This window comes from Epinephelus lanceolatus, chromosome 10 (genome assembly GCF_041903045.1).
Source record: "Epinephelus lanceolatus isolate andai-2023 chromosome 10, ASM4190304v1, whole genome shotgun sequence".
NCBI lineage: Eukaryota > Metazoa > Chordata > Actinopteri > Perciformes > Serranidae > Epinephelus > Epinephelus lanceolatus.
Window position 1 is genome coordinate 5,472,699 of NC_135743.1, and position 13,682 is coordinate 5,486,380.

Consider the following 13,682-nt stretch of genomic DNA (forward strand, 5'->3'; position numbering starts at 1 on the left):
TGTAACTGATATTTACAGCATGTATAAATTATTTATTAACATTTAGCAAAACATTTCTCTCTTTGTTAAACTGCAGGTTTTAAATAAAGTTTCAACTTCCTGGAGGTCTGAAATAAAAATAAACTGCTGTGTGTGTGTGTGTGTGTGTGTGTGTGTGTGTGTGTATGTGTGTGTGCGAGACAGTTGTCATGCAGCAGCTGCTGGTTGTTGGTGATTTATTTAGAAACGTCAGCTGTGAACGCTCCGCCAGGCAAAGACCAGAACCCAAAGTGGGACAGAACCGACCTCACAGACTTGGAGAGAGTCCTGGAGAGACCTGCAGGTTTTCAAGTCCCTCTTTTGGATTATTCCCTGAGGACAGATTGAGGACATGGACGAACTCTGATACTGAATCAGTTGAAGGTGAGAGACGAATCTGCCTGTACATGTTTCAGGTCAGTTAATGTTTGTTGTTCCACAGTTGCGCTTATTAGAATAACTTATAGTAATAACTTATAAAATATATATACCTACATATAAATAAAATAATGTACTAATACTTTCTGTTATCGAGTCCTTAAACCCTGAAACAAGTGAACAGGACAAAACTATTTCACTATTTTCTGACTGAAACGTCATTTAAATGACAAGTCTGCAGTCTGTTTACAGGCAGGGACGCTGTAATGAAAGACTCTACTAAGGTGCATTGTGGGAAATGTAGGCTCCAGTGTTTTAGATTAAAGTCAGGATGTGTCTGGTGCTCAGTTTCTGTTGAAATGCCACAATGCATTTTTCTTCAGCAGAAAAGCTGTGGCAGGGAGCGTTTCATAAAAAAAGGGTTTTGTTTCTATGACAACAATATCTTGACACTAACCTTAGCTAGGTAGCTAAAGTAACGCTACATTAGCAGAGGGTTGACAAAAGCACAACACTCACCAGCAACATTTAGCGTCTGGCTGATCTGCTCTAATAAATGGGCTTTTCTGTGGCCTGTTCAGCACCGCCTGTTGAAGGTGGGAATATCGCAGCACAATGTGGCCTCGCTGATCTGTATAAAAGGTACGATCGCGGAATGGGGGGAACAGAATTGTCTCGCATTTAAGCCGGCAGTGGAGGTAGATATGATGATGGAGGGTGGGGCGGGTGTGACGTTTTGACAATGTGTCACATGTGCGATCCACTACAGGAGATTTAACAAGCAGCTGATAGCAGTTAGTGCCTAACTCAAACACAAAGAACAGGAAATGGCCGCAAAATGGGAAAACAATGAAGTCTGGGAAATTTTAATCCTCAGAGCAGAGGACGTGATCAGCCGCCATAAAACAGGGACAATAAATTATTATTATTACGATGTTATGCCATTGTTATTGTTTAGAAAGCGCTTTCGACATGTCTGTTATATGTCACATCGAGGGCGACGCTATTGTGTTACATGTTGCGCCTGTCACGCCTCTTTTGCCTCCACGATGCCAGCATGCTGTCTAAAATCTCACACTTGAGCGTCATGATGCCACCGTTGTTTGGTCCTGTGTAAAAATGCAAAGGCAGCATAAAGAAGGGACTTCGAGGCACAATAAGGGGCTTGTCCTTATTGCGATAGGTTCATACAGCTTGGAATGGACAATATATAAAGCAGCAGCAGTGATGTCATTAGCGCCTGTCTGACAAGTTTGTTCATTTTCAACTAGAAGCGCTCAGAGCAGCCGCATAAAAAGAGCCAAAGTGCTCTGAAAAAAGATGCAAAGAAGATTTCTCCAGGCCGCCACATACGTTCTCTCCTTACTGAAAATGCCGGCACAGAGAAAATAAATACTTAGTGGACACAGACCCCTCATCTGTTACTTCTATATCTAATTTCTCCCTTAATCTATCTTTATCAAACATATATATGTATAAAGGTGTATATAATATATGGTTATAATATCTGTATCAGCATCAGCTGAGCTTTATTTTGCTACAAGTGGATTAGATTGTTCATTTCATATCAGGCAACTTGCTCTGTCTAGTCATTATTCAAATAATTATGGTTATTTATATGCCAATGTATGGTTACAGGGGAACTTGTTTTGATGCGGACATCTGTACTAAAGTTGGAAAAGTAAATATGACAATAACAGAGGAAATACAAACTGAAATAAAATCACTGATATGAATTAATATTCAATGAACAGGACCATGAAAGGGGAACAAAGAGAGTCTCTAGTCACTGAGCCTCCCCTCAGATCAAACAGCAGCAGAGGAGGCGTCACTCCTCCTGAAATACATGTGACTGTACACAGGGAACAGCTGCACCAGTAAAACCAGTTACTGTGTGACAAACCAGAATGAAATAACAATATTAGGAATCATTTTTTAATTTCTGTCGGTTTGATTACACACAAAGTACAATAAGATATACGAACACTTAAAGAGAAACACAAATACATATATATATATATATATATATACAGTATATATAAATATAATTATAATGGTCATAAAGTGTCTTTAAACTGTGGACAGGTATTAACGATACAAATATATTTAATATATTAACTGTGTCTAAATGTGTTTGTGCTTGTAGCCTATACGAACTATGTGTGTGTGTGTGTGTGTGTGTGTGTGTGTGTGCGTGTGTAACTATGGGGGGCAACTGGGGTTTAAATTTAGACTTCATACCCCCCAAAAGACACACACACACACACACACTTACAGACCCTGAGCCCCTCCCACCTGTTACAGAGGACTAAAGGTCAGCTGACTGTCACTGACTCATGTTAAAGGAACAGTTCAACGCTATCTCAGAGCAGCCAGTTACCTTAGCTTAGCATGAAGGCTGGAAACTGAGGGAAACAGCGAGCCTGGCTCTGCAGCTCACTGACGAACAGCGGCTGATCTTCCCATGTGCAACATATGGAGCCGCCCAGGGCGCCACATGCTGTATCATTTCACATACCATTGTTTTATTGTTTGTTGCCCCATGGCTGTTCCGTGTGTTTGTAGGTAATGGTTGTCATTAAAGAGAAAATCATTATTTTCTAAGCAGAGTCGGAGAAGTGAAAGGATTTCCGAGTCGGGACGTTTGGGGTCTGGATACCGTTGAAAGATTGTGTTGATGACTGTCAGGCACAGGTTGGTGTCTATGACGAAGCACTTCAAACCCCCCCACCCCACAACTTTCACCTGTTCTCCCCACCCCAACCACTACACAACACAACACGCAGATACAGATACGGGACATAATTCAAACCCTTTACATTAAAAAATACATTTCAGCCAAACAACGAGATTTTTTATCAGGTCATAATAATCCCCGTCCCCGCTATTTCTATAGCTAACTTCTTTATATGTGTTGTTTTCTTATTAGCTCTTGGTATTTTTAGTACTACTACAAATACTACTGCTGACATATAACAGACATGCCGAAAGCCCTTTGTAAACAATAACAATGGCATAACATCGTAACAACAATCATTTACCGTTGCTGTTATATGGCAGCTGATCACGGCCTCTGCTCAGAGGGTAAGACGGTCCTGGACCTCACCGTCTTCCTATTTCGCGAGTTAGCTGCTAACTGCTATCAGCTACTTTTAGCACGCATGCTATTCTTTCATTAATCATAAATCAATAATAGTTATTAAGATACAGAGAAATAGAAGTGCATAGCAAAAATAGCATATTGTCAGGGCGTCGGTAGCGTAGTGGATAGTGCCGGCGCCCCATGTACAGAGGCGATGCCTCGCTGCGGCGGTCTCAGGTTCGATTCCAGCTTGCAACCATTTGTTGCATGTCACCCCCCACTCTCTCTCTCTCACCCCATTTCACTCTGTCCTGTACATTAAAGGCAAAAGCCCAAAAAATAATCTATAAAAAAAAATAGACCATACTGTCAATACTTTAGACACCTGAAAATTTTAACAAATCATGTTTCCGGGAGCTCATGTCCCCTTCCCCCATCCCTCCCCAGCCCACGCACATTATTTACATGAGAATCTACAAGGCTTTATGTTTTTAGCTCCTGTACTGTGACTCATTTCCCAGTGACCAGAGTATTAAAGGGATAGTGCACCCAAAAATGAAAATTCAGCCATTGCACTATCCCTTTAAGGCTGAGTACCGTTACAGGAGGGATTTAAATCAAATCCTCTACATTTTATCAGCTCTCTAAAACATGAGCGGTCTTAGAATTTAGCACAACCTGGAGCTAAAGCAGACTCTTGGCTGCACACACACCTCCCTCACTGTTAGATCAGGAGGAGGATGAGGGAGAGATGAATGAACAGACCTCAGTGACATTGTTTTGAAAAGTGCAGCTATTTTATAGAAAAGGGAAAGATATGTATTTGACATATAACAAGAGAGAAATGATCTATTAACACAGGGACACAAGAGCAGAACTCTGAAAATGTATTTTTTTATTTCACCGGGTCTGTAAAGGTCCAGTGTAGGATTTAGGGCGATATATTGGCAGAAATGTAGTATAATATAATAAGTATGTTTTCTTTGGTGTATAATCACCTGAAAATAAGAATTGTTAGAATGAGCTGTTTATATCTACATAAAGAGCAGGTCCTCGTCTACAGAGATCACCATGTTGCACTGCTATGTTTCTACAGTAGCCCAGAGCGGTCAAACCAAACACTGACTCTAGATAGGGACATTCAGGTTTTCGTGTTGGCCACTGTAGTTAGCAGCCTCTCCATGACGAGCAGCATCGGGAAAACGCTTACTTTTTAAATGTGAAACGGCTTTATTCAGTGTTTTTACTGGTTTAAATAAACTGGTGCATTTGTTTGGAGAGAAAGAGACCTCTGCAGATGATTCAGCTCCTGGTAAAAACCTCCTGAAAAATGAACATGGAAGGGATTCTAACTGGGAAAAGTTTAAGCTGGTTGCAATCCACAACCTCACCACTAGATGCCACTAATTCCCCTAAATCTTACACACTGGACCTTTAAAGATGAGTCCTGGTGAAGTAAAACATCGATTGAGACATTCAAAGTGTTAAAACTTTGACTACTTCTGTTATAATTTGTGATCTGTAACTTGTAAGTAAATCACAGTAGTATGTAGTCATTATATACCCAGGTGTTAGACTGTATGTCTCTGGGAGTTCTTCTTCCCAAAAAACACTGCTTTCCCATTCACATCTCTCATTGAGTTTTTCTTTCATTGGTCCTTCCAGAAATGTGATGAATTATATCCAGCAGTGGTTCTCAACTTTATTTGTGTCATGACCCCTATATTGACACACATTAGGTCACAGATCCCCATTTAATAATAAGATTTCCCTTCAGGGGTGTCCACTTGAAAAGATTTGGGTTGTGAGATATGATTAAGACCAACCAGCGCCACAGTAAGCCCCGCCCCCTCGGCCCGCTGCTGTTTGCTCTGCAGAGAGAGAAAAAAAGACAAACAGACAAGAGTCCAAGTTACAACACACACCAGACTGTGTGTGATTTTTAACTGTTTGCAGAGTTCTTCTGTGCGTTTGTGATGTTTCTGGAGCGAGTCAAGTTTAATTCATGAGTTTGTCAGTGAGGATCAACACTGGCTCTGCAGGTAGGCCTCACATCACTGATGTCACCTCTACTGAGGGTTTTTATTTATTTTGAAGATTCAGGAAAATATTAAAAGTAATGATCAGCTGACTGGAGCCCAAACTGATCAACAGTCCACAAACCAAACTGGACTCTGATGTAAAACGGTCTGACATTTTTACTTCTTCTGATGAATCGACCGTCTGTTTGAACTCTAACTGAATGTTTCCATCAGATCAATGAACAGAAACATCTGTCAGTGTAACACAGTTCAGTTCACAGCTTCCTCCTCAGTGATCAGACAGCTGAATCAACACAAACTATTAATATTTATCAGTTTCAGAACATCTGAAGCTGCTGATCAGAAACCTGGAGACTGTTCTGATCAATAACCAGCTTTCTTAAACTCCATGTGATAACCAGATCCAGAGTAAGATCAGAACCAGCAACCCAATGTTAGCATTGTACATTTCTGTAAACCCCAGATAGGTTGCATTTGCACAATATTATGTGGTGAATTTAAACTTTGTGTCTCAACATTGCTGTGGTTCACATGTGGTAATGTTTAGGCACAAAAACACCTGGTTATGGTGAGGAAAAGATCATGTTTTGGCTTCAAATATATGGTTTTGGCGGACAATCCCAGTTGGAAAAAAAAACATTCCTTGTATTTTGTTGCTTTCAAACTGGTCTGCAGGAGGCATCTCGCTGAGGTGACTCAATGTGGACGGCTGTGGCTCAACATGTAGAGCAGGTCGTCCACTACTTGCGAGATCTGTAGTTCGATCCCCGGTTCCTCCAGTCTGCTTGTATTAAAGTATCCTCAGGCCATGAGTGTATTAATGTGTGTGTGAATGTGGCTTGTAGTGTAAAAGCTTCGAGTGGTTCAAAGACTAGAAACGTGCTACACAAATGCAAGTCCATCCACCATCCCCGCCACCTTCTCATGGCTACATCACTTTAAAAATACTGATATGATACATTATGAAATGTCGAAATGCTTCTGTGGTTTGCAGAAATGTCCAATGACAACATGTTCCTCAGGTGACTGGGCTGAAACCAGCACATTAATCTGTATCAGACGCTGCTGCAGCTCCATGAGCTGTTTGATGATGTCAGCAAATGTGGATTAATATGGAACATGATTAAGAATAGAGAGGAGATGAACTCATTACTAATGAAGTGTAATCTACTAAAATCACATGAGGTGATGAACTGATTTCCTACTGAGAAACACAGAGACGGTGTAATTCAAACACTGAGAACTTCACGTGCATGTCTGCAGTTATTGGATGCTGTGATGCTAATGTTGCGCAGCCTCACAGCTGCTAGCACCAGAGTCAGTGTGGTTTATTTCAGTCACTTACAACCAACAGAAATACAGGAAACCATCAACAGGAAGTTCTGTACATTCACATGACACAGACATCAGGAGGGACCAGTAACATCATCGTCTTTCTCTCTTTGTGTCTGTCTGTCTGTCAGGGTCCAGGTGATCTCTGTGAGCCCGTCCTGGGTTCAGTCTGCTGATGGAGCCTCGGCCCACAGCGTTACCATGGAAACACTGCATCCACCTGACTCTGCTGCTGGTCCAGCTGAGTCTACCTGGAGGTACAAACACACAGAAACAAGAGACACTTTACACGTTAGCATCACGTGGCTAAAAGCTAATTTCATGTCTGTTAGGTTTCAAAATAAAAGCCTTTGTTGTTGTTTTTTACAACATAAACAAACAGAAAACAAAGTGTGGACGAACAGACTTTTACACAAGTTGTGACTTGAGTTTCTTCTTTAATGATTAATTCAGGACTTTAAAGGAGCTATATGTAAGAAATCTAAAGCAAATAGTCGTAAAATCCTCCTAATATGTCACAGAGACTAAGGAATAATGTTCATATAACATACTGATCTCACCGACAACAATAGTACGGCCAGAATATTCGCATTTAAAAAAATATTTTACGGTCCGCAAATCATGTTTATGTTTTGAATTTGTGTTTTGGCCTGTTGCGCCACCCACCGCCGTCTACCAGTCACGCAGTCAGTAGAGTCTCAGCATCAGTTACAGTTACGACTGAGCTACAGCAGCACGGCAAGCAGCATTAGCAGTGTCCCGGTACATAGCATTAGCAGCCGGCTCCTCAGCTGTATCCCGGCAGCAGCGTTAACAGCAGAGAAGCCGGATTTGCTCAAACGGTCCGCTGGAAAACCGAAGATCAAGGACGCGGCGAGGCAGCCCTGCCACAGCAGCCGCCCGTGGGCAAACAAATCAGTCTCCAGCGTGCCGCTGTCCAGCAACCTCGAATCTGTAGGGGAGGGGGGGCGGACATGACTCGCGGCAGTATTTTGAATTTGAGTGCAGTAACCGTTTTGGCCACATTCTTACATACAGCGCCTTTAACTCACTCTTTCACAAAGACACTGGATCCTACATTTCCCATAATCCAGCTGGGCAGTACCTCTTATTAGAACTAGCACTGCACCCAGTGATCATTTTCATTGGTCATTAATCTACTGGTTAATCATCGATCCATCGATTAGTGTGGTCTATAGAATATCAGCATTATAATTTCCCCCTCTGGTTTGTAACACAGACTGTATGTGTACTATGATGACATCACTATGACATCATCAGGTTGATCAGATCTCAGGTCAGCTGCAGGTGTTTTAATGTTTGAATCTTTCCTCTCCTCAGTCGGAGCTTCCTGTCGGATCCTGAGGTGTAACTCTGACTTTGTGGCTGCGACGTTGGACCTGGGCAGCAGCGGGGCTGGAGGAGGTGCAGGAGGAGGTGCAGGTGGTGCAGTAGGAGGAGCAGCTCTCAGCAGGGAGGCCGTGAACGCTGGTTACTGCAGTGCCCTGCGCTCCTATGCCATGTGCACCAGGCGGATGGCACGGGCGTGTCGTGGTGACCTGGCGTACCACTCTGCAGTTCAGGGCATCGAGGACCTGCTCATCCAGCACCGCTGCCCCCGGGCGGGGCCCACCGTCCAGCCGCGGCCCCCGCCTCAGGGCACACTGTCGGGGGACGCCTGCCTCTATGAGAGGAGCCTGTTCTCCAGAGAGGGCCGGATGCCAGAGTACCTGCACTGTGGCGTGTTCGGAGACCCACATGTTCGGACTTTCAACGACGACTTTCAAACGTGTGCCGTGCAGGGGGCGTGGCCTCTCATAGACAACGAGTACTTGTATGTACAGGCCACCAGCGCGCCAACACGGGGGGCGGTGCATGCCACAGCACTCACCAAGGTGAGTCACACAGATCTGATGTCAGAGAGTACGACACTGGTCACGCCCTCGCCTCGACTCCTTTCAGAGGCCGTTTACACGTGGCTGGCTATTTTCATAAATGGACATTTCACCGTCTCCGTTTTCAAAAAGATCTTCGTTTACACTTACCCGTGTATATATACACAAGAGCATGCCAAACCTGTAGGTGGCAGTGTAACGAGAAGCTCAAGCCTTCCATGTATCCATTGTCACCATAGCAACATAGGTCGCACTTTTGACACAGGCGCAAGTTCCGGCGCATACTGTGACGTCGGCTGCCTATAACTCCGTTTATCTCCGTTTATCTCAGTTTACATGCAAACACGCAACCGGAGTTTTCCAAAATCTCCACTCTGGCCGGAGTTTTTAGAAAGACTCGTTTTCAGAGGAGAAATCTCCGTTTGCGTGTAAACGAAGGGCACAAACGAAGGAAGATGTCTCCGTTTATCAAAATCACTGTGTACGTGTAAACGGCCTCTCAGAATCACCTGATGCACCTGCAGCTTGTCTCCTCATTTCCACTGCAGGGTCCAGATAGACTTGATTCAACTCGACTCGACTCACTTTTGGCATCAGCTCCTTTTCTCAAGTTTGTCCACTGCACACCAGAGTTTACGTTAGCCAGCATATGCCTGCTTGTGGCCAGTATCACGTGTAGTTGTCCAACAGATGAAAATATCAACAACCAAAAAGTCAATTGAGAAATATGCCAAATGAATAGATATATGAATTAATAGCGTATTAAATAGCCTCATATAGTGTGACCTATTAGATACATTGCCTAGACAACTGAAATTTAATGCAGGCCAGATTTTTGGATTTTAATTACCAACGGATTTATTGAACCATTGAAGCTGTACGCGGTGCCTCCCTGCCTCTTCAGAGCCTACAACACATCCACCACAGCCACAGTCTTCACGTGCTTGGTGTTGACAACATCACGGATCACGTTGTCAAGAAAGACCTCCCACACACACCCCGGGCCTCCTCGTAAAATTTATTAGATATGCCATAAATTATCTGATGAGGATAAATGATAAATGCTGTGCTTCCTCATATTTGTCAGTTGTGTCTAAACAGAGAGTGAGTCATGCAAACACACACAGAGACCGCCCAGGCAAGTGCTGACAGGTGGCTATGTGATAACTGATATATCAGGGTGTACAGAGTCCTTTAACTACTTTGCCTCTGCCACTAAACCTGTGATTAGTCTGTCTGTTCAACAGGCTGCTTCTTCATTTTATTTTCAAGTTATGTAATTTGAAGTGTTTTATTGCTGTTTAAAAGTCGGCCATTATCAACTACTTAAAGCATGTGTCTGGTCTATATGCCCTGAATACTGGAATGTTAACGGTCAGTGTAGGCAGGATTCTCAGCTGGTTGCCATAGTGACAATCATCTTCAACAGGACACTCCTTGAATCTTTTCATCCGACTCAAACAGAGGAGCCTCTGCACCTTGTCAGCTGAGCACAGTTTAATGTTGCAGGCTGCCATTTGAAAAGAAATCTGGGTTGAGTAAATACCAGAAAAGGTGTTTGGGACAGCAGTTTGGCTTTTTGAAAATGGCCGGTTTGTGCAGGACGTCCCTTGTAGAAAAGGCTCTGGCAGCCTGCGAGTCAACAAGCCAATTAATGACCATAGCAACCTTAGCTCAGGCAGGCTCCGGAAATCCCCGTGTCATGTAGTGGAAAGCTCTTTCTCCCAGGCGGTCAGTGTGAATAGACTGTAACCAAGCAAACGTTTGCTGTCGTGTGCATAGATCGCTAACAGTAAGTGGACTGGTCAGGTGCCTGTGCCTGAAGCAATATTACATCAATCGGCCAAAGGGGGGCGCTATAGCAAACCGAAATTGAAATGGCAAACTTTGAATGGGCATATCTCATGCCCCGTATGTCGTAGAGACATGAAACTTTGCACAGAGATGCCTCTCCTCATGAGGAACAAATTTGCCTCAAGAACCCATAACTTCCGCTTATATAGATTTTCTGCCATTTTGAATTTTTTGAAAAACACTTCAGATGGATCTCTTCCTAGGAAGTTTGAGCGATCTGCATGAAACTGGGTGAACATAATCTAGGGACCAATATCTAAAGTTCCCTCTTGGCAAAAGTTGGAAAACTTACTAAAACTGAGCTTCTATAAGGCAATGAATATTGCGGAGGGCGTGGCTCATCACATAAAGGTGTATAACATCTCAAGGGTTTCACCCATCACCACGCAACTTTGTAGGCATATGACCACACAAAATCTGAGGGGACCCCTCCATTATTGACCCCATCAAACAAAATGGGGGCACTAGAGAGCTCATTTCTTATCTAGGCCTAACCGCCATATGGATTTTTACTAAACTTGGTAGATATGTAGAACAGGATGCCTCAAGGTGACTGGAGAAATTTAACTCTAATTGGCAACTGGGTGGCGCTATAACAACAGAAAAATGCTTCAAAATGGCTAAAATGCGACCGATCGCTGTGGCTCCCCCTGTGGACCAATGTTGGTGTTTTTTCTAATTTTTGGTATGACTAAGTCATGGTATGGTATGCTGTACATAATCACGGAAACTGTCAGTGTGTCATTCTGTCAGTCAGTCATTCTGTCTGTCCCACGTTTTTCTACTCACTGACATGGTCAGTCTGTGTGAAACTGCACATAGGCATTGAGGATTGGCATAGGTAGAAGGTGACGAAGCTACCAGTGGGTATGGACTAGTCTAGCTTAACTGTGCAACTCTAATGGAAATGAGACATTATTCTCACAGGCCTCTGCTCATTTTGTCCAGAGTGACGTACAAATAAAGAGAAGCCTTCAAGAAATGAATAAATCCAACTATCAAACCAATAAAAGACAAACATGTCACTTGTTGTTTCTCCTCAGATCACCATCATCTTTAAGAACTGGCGTCAGTGCATTGATCAGCAGCTGTACCAGGCCGAGCTCGACAACGTCCCCGCTGCATTCGCCGATGGGTCGGTGTTCAGTGGTGAGCGACGAGGTCATCACAGCCTGATGGTCCGGACTCAGAGCCCTGGCCGTCACGCAGAGATCCGAGCAGCTCACATCGGCACGCTGCTGGTGGTCCGCCAGAGCGGACGCTCGCTCGGCCTGTCTGTCCGCTCCCCGCGCGGCATCGTCGAGGCCTTTGGGCCTGAGCAGGACCTGCAGCTGTGCGTGTGGGGCTGCCCCGCCTCCCAGAGACTCAACACGCTCCGCCCACCGCTGGACTACTCCTCATCGTCCTCTGCCGCCGCCCAGGCTCACTGCGCTGCGCTACTTCCTGCCAGAGACGTGTACTACCAGGCCTGCATGTTCGACCTGATCACCACCGGGGACCTGAACTCCAGCGCGGCCGCGGTCAGCGCGCTGCAGGACGCCAGAAACATGATCTCTGACACACACAGAGTTCACCTGCTGCCTGTCGCCTCTGCCGAGCGGCACCAAGCACCACTGGACCTGACGCTGCTGCTGCTGCTCAGCATGCTGGGAACTCTAAGCACAGAGCTGTCTGTTTAACATGTGATGAACTGGACGATGACATCACTCCACACAGACACACCTGCAGTCACGCGACTGCAGCAGATCCAACATGGCGTCCTGAGCCGGTCAGAGACTTTCACCCACTCTGGTGTAACTGGGCCGGATCTGATCCTGGATCAGAGCACGAGATTTAAACTTTAACATGAAAGACAGAAAATTAGCTGCTGCTGATTGAAACATGCAGACGGATAATAAAACAATAAAATATCTGAATGTTAGAGAATTTATTTTCCAGATTTTATTTTAATGTTCTGCCGGCTGAAACCAGAGAAAGTTTACAGACAAAGTCGACATGATGTTACTGATCTGAAGCTTCGGAGCTCTCACACCTGCAGCAGGCACACTGTTACATCATCAGACGTCTGAGGTCCACCCAGGTCTGTATTCTAGTTCAGGAATTATTCAGATCCTGTTTCTCTGTAAACAGGATGGAGCAAAGGTGGATGACTAGTGCATATCAGTAACTCTGTCTTTGTAGCTGAGTATGAGGTCATATGAACAGGAGGTGAAACATCAGCTGCAGGTAAACAGCTGATGAACACTTAATGTTCATCAGATCTGATTAAAGTTTTTATTGGATTGTTGCACAACTATCAAGTCTCTTACAGTAAAGGAAATACGTGTCATTAGTCACACAGCTCCGGAGCTGACAGGAGATGGGAGGGTGGTGTGTTACAGTTCTGACAAGTGGGCAGGTGAGGAGGGGGCGAAGCCGCATACCTTACTATACAGATATTCATTGTTTAAGTGGAAACCAGCCAGGGGGGAAAAATACTGTTGAATCGAATGAGGAACTTCATATATCCCAAGGGTGCTGCTGTCACCGCAGACCGAACGCAAATATCAAAAATAACAAATCAAATAGCAACAAGGTGCTAATCCGAAATGTAAAGAGGTTAACTGCCAGGATCATAGGTGTGTGTGTGCGATATCAAACCTCAGGGCAGGTACGTTTGTGCGGTTCATTCAGAGTGTGTCTCATTATGTCCTGCAAACTTCCTGTTACCTGTCGCAGGTGGTTCTGTCTGTACGTAGCCTCCTCCTTGCTGATGCAGGGTCGTAGGGACCTTGTGCAGGTGACATGGTGCTGGATCTGAAGGTGTAGAGTGCACAATCCAGGACACCAGGGGAGTGTCCACCTGTACCTCCGTCAGCAGGGCAGGCCTCTCACAGACCTGGTGAGCACGATGAAGCAGGAAGATGAAGCGTCGGAGGGCAAAGTGAAGGGAGGCCAGTGATGGCTGAACCAGACAGAAGCAGCCTCTCCACCAGTCACGTGAAACATTTGACCTGTCAGACAGCAGTGAGATGTGCTCCAATTGATTTAAGAGGCAGCTTTGTTAAAGATCAAATTAAAGTTACATCAAAAAAACAGCTC

The 13,682-nt window shown here is 44.4% G+C and overlaps 1 protein-coding gene across 2 annotated transcripts; it reads left to right on the plus strand.

Moving 5' to 3' along the window:
• Positions 1–218: 218 nt before the first annotated feature.
• Positions 219–12,527, plus strand: hjv (hemojuvelin BMP co-receptor). 2 transcript variants are annotated; one of them, XM_033641086.2, is made up of 4 exons: positions 219–402; positions 6,984–7,109; positions 8,194–8,747; positions 11,645–12,527. In XM_033641086.2, the coding sequence occupies exons 2-4, from the start codon at positions 7,028–7,030 to the stop codon at positions 12,278–12,280; spliced, it is 1,272 nt and encodes a 423-aa protein (XP_033496977.1). In that variant the 5' UTR covers positions 219–402; positions 6,984–7,027; the 3' UTR covers positions 12,281–12,527. The 2 variants fall into 2 exon arrangements, with proteins under 2 accessions (XP_033496977.1, XP_033496978.1); XM_033641087.2 differs by lacking the exon at positions 219–402 and adding an exon at positions 5,387–5,520.
• Positions 12,528–13,682: the final 1,155 nt, after the last annotated feature.